This window comes from Astyanax mexicanus, chromosome 22 (assembly GCF_023375975.1).
Source record: "Astyanax mexicanus isolate ESR-SI-001 chromosome 22, AstMex3_surface, whole genome shotgun sequence".
Classification (NCBI taxonomy): Eukaryota; Metazoa; Chordata; class Actinopteri; order Characiformes; family Acestrorhamphidae; genus Astyanax; species Astyanax mexicanus.
The window spans coordinates 11,300,668-11,306,684 of record NC_064429.1 but is presented as its reverse complement, the minus strand read 5'-3'; the positions used below and the strand labels follow the sequence as shown (position 1 = coordinate 11,306,684).

The following is a 6,017-nucleotide window of genomic DNA, read 5'->3' as shown; positions in this document are numbered from 1 at the left end:
CCGCCCCTTCCCCAGGTGTTTCCAATTCTAGTGTGTTTGTGCGTGCTACACGTCTGTTAGGTTAGGTTTAGTGTTTCTTTTGGTTTTTTTTATTTATGTATTTATTTTTTGCAATAAATCCGCATTACCTGCATTTACGTCCGCCCCCTGGTTCTCCTTGCTATGCATTTCCTGCAGTTCCTGAAACAACACACACCATGATACAAAACACTACTATTGTAATGATTACAGTGCTGACCAATGCAATTAATGTACGTCTGTTGGTAATGAACATATACATTTTTGAAGAAATTGCAATAACAACCTGGCATTTCACTGTTAGACATAAAACAGTTTGCCATCTGTCAGTCTGCCATATACTGGCGGAACCTATGAAGTGTTGTATAAATCTATTCAAGATATTTCACATGTGCATTGTGATATGCGATCATATTAGCAAAGGAATAAACAAATCTAGACTTTAGATTCACATTTACCAGGGGGTTCTCACATATTGGACACACAATCAATAAACAAATAAATAAGCTGTATTTTATGTAGTTGGTGACAATGTTTTTAGAGAAAAATATGAATATGAAATAAATATTATATTCCTGTTGCTCACCAATCACAGCTTGACTGTGGATGTTCATTGACACTTCAACTCCAAAGGTCCTTTGGATTGTCTCCAACCTGGCTTTGTTTTTTTGTACATTCATGTGATGAACAATGTTCCTCATCAAGAATACATGAGTAGAGGGCTGGCTCATGTTCAGGAAGTAGTTGTTTTTTCTAAGTTTGCCAAATAGTTGCTCTGCCACTTGACTATTTACTTTGCCAGCCAGCTGTGGGACCAGGGAAATTTTCCGAAGTAGGTCCCTGTCATCTTTTGTATTTGCCTCATGAAACTTGTCATATAGGCAATAATGCTGTGCTGAGCCAGTAACTGGGTGACCCCTCTTGTCTGGGACTACTTTGGGACTGTCTAGCCAATGTAGGGATACCTTAACCTTTCCTTGTTTTGCAAGGGCTATTGTTTCCTTAGAAGGTGCCCTTATTCGACCTTCAAAGGGATTAAAGGGCACCCTTTCGGGTTCTCTCAAGTTAGTATGGGTGGCTAGCCCACGTGTGTAGTATATGAAGCTGGTACATGTTGGGCTCTGTACATCCCTATACTAACATGTAGTCTGGTTACGACCACTAGAGGTCACTAATAAGTTATGCTGTGTGGGTACTTTCACTATAGAGCAAGTCTGTGTGTGTGTGTATCTGGAGAGTTCTAAGTAAAGCGGAGTTCATGAGCACAAGCAAGGTGTCGCGTGTTTATTCTGAAGACAACACGATAACGTGCAAAATCATATATGACAACATTCGGCATGTGCCTCCATGAGAGAAGAATATCTGCAAAGTCACGTGGACTCTCAGCACGAATGTTGTGCTTGATACTGTACACAATCCCACAGGGGCACATGACCACGGCCCATCCTCCTGAGAGAAAATGTGTAAATGAGACCACAACAATGTCAGAGTTAGAAGAATACGTAAGATAGCCATTGCACATCACAATAAACATTCATTTTTGCATTTTGCATTTCAATTAATATATATCCTTTATACATTATAATTATAATAGCATAATATGCACCATTCAAGACATGTGTTTTAGTGAAAAATAGGATTACCTGAGGCTGCCCAAATTTTCTCAAACACTTTATCATAAGCCTGTCTTGTTTTCATCTCACTGGAAAGTCTGAGAAGGAGATCACTGCGTGATCCTCTGGAGTCTAAACCACACTCTCTACATAAATTTCGTATGACTCCCACCTAGTAAAAAAAAATGTCTAGTTAAAGTAATTCTATGAAAATATATGATAAGATTTGTTTAGATTTAGTCAGTGTATGTGTACCTCATTAAACCACAAGTTTAAAACAGTTTAGTTAGTTTAGTTTTAATATAGTCATATTTACCTTTTGTTTAGAAAGCTCATCTGTCAGACGTTCCTCAGTGACGGTTAGCTCTTCTACTTCAGCAGTGGATTTTGGAGCATGCATCTTTGCAAACTCAGTATTGAGCACAATGTCAGCCTTCCTTGTACATGGACCAATCCATGGAGCCCAAAAGTGATAGGTCGGTGGGACTGCAAATGGATTGTGTTTTGAACCTCAAGAAGATGTCAAAAAGAGTTACGTTAATGCATCTTGGTCTGTTATGCATACAACATCAGTAACACAAGACTGTGTTTTTCAAATCCTGGTCCTGGAATATACCTGACTAGATATATTTCTGTTTTTTACTTTTTACTATATAAGATATTGTTTTTTGCTGATTGAACTATTCAGCAAAAACACAAGCCTTTCCTGAGTTAAAGTGGGTCTGTTAGAACTGCACCCATACAAATGTCCAAGGCAAGGGTACTCCAAGACCAGAATTGTGAAATTCTGACAAAAAGCATATTTTCTGAAGGTTTAATCACTTTTTACAAATCCACGACCAATCATCTCCATGGTCAGAGCATCCCAAAACTTCTCTATATCCACTTCGCCAGTATAATTATGTGGTGGTCCTCCCAGGTCAGTTACTTAAGTGGTGAAGAAGGAAAACGTAAAGTAATATGAAATTCTTAAATAATTTCAATAATTTACAAAAGGCAGGGAACAGTTGCATCATTATATTCTGCAAAATGTCTTACTTGACAAATGAAAAGCAGCCTTCTTATGCAAATCCATTATGACCACAGCAGGATGATCACCACAGGTGACACATGAATACTTGTATTCATGGTCTGTGAGGGCTTCAAAATGCAGATATCCATGGAGCACTGTGTCTTTTGAGGGGAACCTTACTCCTGTGTTAAGCTGGATATAATCAACTGCTCTGCTGACTGCTGTATGGACCTTGGTTGAAAAATAATACAATGCCAATGTTTTCCAGAAAAAAGGAATTACATAAGAGATTAGATATTAGTCTAGTGGTATCTATATACATTACCTGTAGTAGGTTTCTCAGTTTGATACACAGGGGTAGGTCAAGTAATATGTGGTCACTGAAATTATGAACCCCATCCTTCCACTCTTGATATCGGTAATAGACCTCACAGTCTGGGCAACGTTTGCAGTAGGTGGAAACATCTAGTGATTGGATTATTCAACAGAAGATTCAACATTAATGACAACAGAGCAACAGTTTTATAGTTTAGGCATATTTTTCTCAGAGCTTGATAATATAAACTGGTGTATAGAAATGTAACTTACTTTGAACAATGCCGAAGCTGGTAAGGATCCTTGCTTTGTCAGTGATGAGGATTGGTTCACTGAGAGGCACATTCCCTGGACAGATCTGGCACATCATTTCCTCTGGAATTATATATCTTGGGTACTGCAATTCTTTTGATGGTAGGCGTAAATGTTCTGGTAACACAGCAGGTACCTTCTTCTTTCTGAGTATGTATTTCACCATACTGTTCAGGCCATCACCTTTTGGTGGGTATGTAGGACTTGTCACTCCCTTCTCGTCTGTGTCCCCAAGACGTTCATGCTCGATTGTGCCAGCAATTGGATCCATCTCTTCTGTGCTTCGAACTGTCCTGAACAAATCAGACTGTTCTTGGAAAAGATGCCACTTGGCCACATAAATATGTGCACAGGACCGTCTTGTTTTAGAACACGGACAATGCCACGAGTTTAATCTGCTGTTGTACACCACCATAACTCGTCCAAGGCGACTGTAATATGAGACAGTGGGCTCAAATACAGACACAACTTTCTTTGCTTGAGGAAATCCTATATTTAGGCAAACAGAGAGAGGAACATTATTCTCTCTGGCCAGTCTCTGTCATGCAAGGCAATTCTTTTTTGCCTCTTCACTGAACCATTTAGTTTGCACCATCTTTGTTAAAGAACCTTCTAGCAGTGTGCTAGACTTACATGAACCTGTACAGTAAGTGATTGACCTAAGATGTACACATTTATATGATTTTAGGCCACTCCTCCATGCTAAATCCATGTTAACTTGACAGTTCTGTGACTCACAAAACACATGATGATTTTCACCACATGTTTTATTCTGGACATGAAGAGGGACACTGTGGCCATGGAAAGTCTTTTGGACAGAAAAGATACCATTAACCTCATCAATACACTCACTCCTAAGGTGGTATTTAGAAGTTACATCAAAAAGCTCCTGGTTTGTATGCTTACGGTCTATATGCTTTCTGATGTTGCGTTTGTTCATAAGAACTTTGCACATAGGACATTTTTCACGGACAACAGGCCTCACACGAACTCTTTTGAGTGCATGAATTTCCAGGTCAGCTTCTTCTGCCCTATGTGGACATGTCTATGCACTGGACATACATGGCTTGGCACTGGAAAGAGATGGCTCTACACTGGGTAGGAACTGCTTGGTACCAGGTGCAGGCACCTTTGCACTGGGTTCTTCCAGCTGTACTCTAGATGGACATGGCTTTGCACTTGTTGCTTCCAGCTGTACACTGGGTGGACATGGCTTTGCACTTGTTGCTTCTAGATGTACTCTAGATGGACATGGCTTTGCACTTGTTGCTTCCAGCTGTACACTGGGTGGACATGGCTTTGCACTTGTTGCTTCCAGCTGTACACTGGGTGGACATGGCTTTGCACTTGTTGCTTCTAGATGTACTCTAGATGGACATGGCTTTGCACTTGTTGCTTCCAGCTGTACACTGGGTGGACATGGCTTTGCACTTGTTGCTTCCAGCTGTACACTGGGTGGACATGGCTTTGCACTTGTTGCTTCTAGCTGTACACTAGATGGACATGGCTTTGCACATGTTGCTTCCTGTACACTGGGTGGACATGGCTTTGCACGTGTTGCTTCCTGTACACTGGGTGGACATGGCTTTGCACGTGTTGCTTCCTGTACACTGGGTGGACATGGCTTTGCACGTGTTGCTTCCTGTACACTGGGTGGACATGGCTTTGCACTTGTTGCTTCTAGCTCTACACTGGGTGGACATGGCTTTGCACGTGTTGCTTCCAGCTGTAAACTGGGTACTTGCAGCTTTACACTGTGGGGGCATGGCTCAATACTAGGTGTGCATGGCTCAGCACTTGGTGGGCACAGCTTGGGACTTGAAGAACATTGCTTAGACAGAGGTGTTGTGGTTGATTGTTTAGTCTTGCACACAATCAAATGGTTTTCAAAGTCTTCCTTACGCAGCACAGTTGACTGACAGTACATGCAGTGATAATGGAGTTGTACCCTGCCCCCTAAGCCACATCGGTGAATAGTGTATCCTGAAACATGAGAAAAGAAATTCTATAAAGCGTGGGGCCATAAAAATATAAAAGACTTAGTAACAACAACAACAGTCTTTTGCCACAACATCAGTTATACAATATCATATGGCATACACATAAGAGACCACTTCAAAATGATCAGTTTCTCTGATTTTACTATTTATAGGCATATACTTGAGTAAAATAAACGCTGTTGTTCTATTTTATAAATTACTGACACTGTTTCTCCCAAATTACAAATAAAAATGTAAATGAAAAATAAACAAAAAAAAATCAAATACTGCAAATAATGCAAAGAAAGTTCATATTAGAATTAGAATTAATGTTTCTATATGAATATTAACTTGTTTTTTTTTTGCATTATTTGAGGTCTGAAAGCATTGAATCTTTTTATATATTTTTTTTTTTTACTTTCTGCCAATACATGGTCATACATAGTAAAATCAGACAAACTGATCATGATTTTGAAGTAGCCTATTTTTTAAAGTATATTTTGTATATTGTGAAGTATACACACACACATATATATATATATATATATATATATATATATATATATATATATACACATTATATACGTATATATACATACTCTATATAGTCTATAGTCTGATATTAATATAATAATATAACGATTGTGTAAAATACTTATTGTATTCACTGACTTACCTTCATGTTGGACTGCTCGGTTAAAATGGAGTTTTAGGTGACTCCTAAGTTTTGTGGCCGATGTTGGCTTATAATGCTGTATGGAGCACAAC

At 39.2% G+C, this 6,017-nt stretch overlaps 1 protein-coding gene across 1 annotated transcript; it reads right to left on the bottom strand.

Moving 5' to 3' along the window:
- Positions 1-499: 499 nt before the first annotated feature.
- LOC111188749 (uncharacterized) lies at positions 500-5,445 on the bottom strand. The gene is made up of 7 exons (XM_049470755.1): positions 3,232-5,445; positions 2,969-3,108; positions 2,670-2,874; positions 2,454-2,558; positions 1,948-2,141; positions 1,662-1,803; positions 500-1,467 (listed from the first exon to the last, which is right to left on the bottom strand). Exons 1-7 carry the CDS (start codon positions 3,683-3,685, stop codon positions 1,259-1,261), a joined length of 1,449 nt encoding a protein of 482 aa, XP_049326712.1. The 5' UTR covers positions 3,686-5,445; the 3' UTR covers positions 500-1,258.
- Between the last annotated feature and the right edge of the window lie 572 nt (positions 5,446-6,017).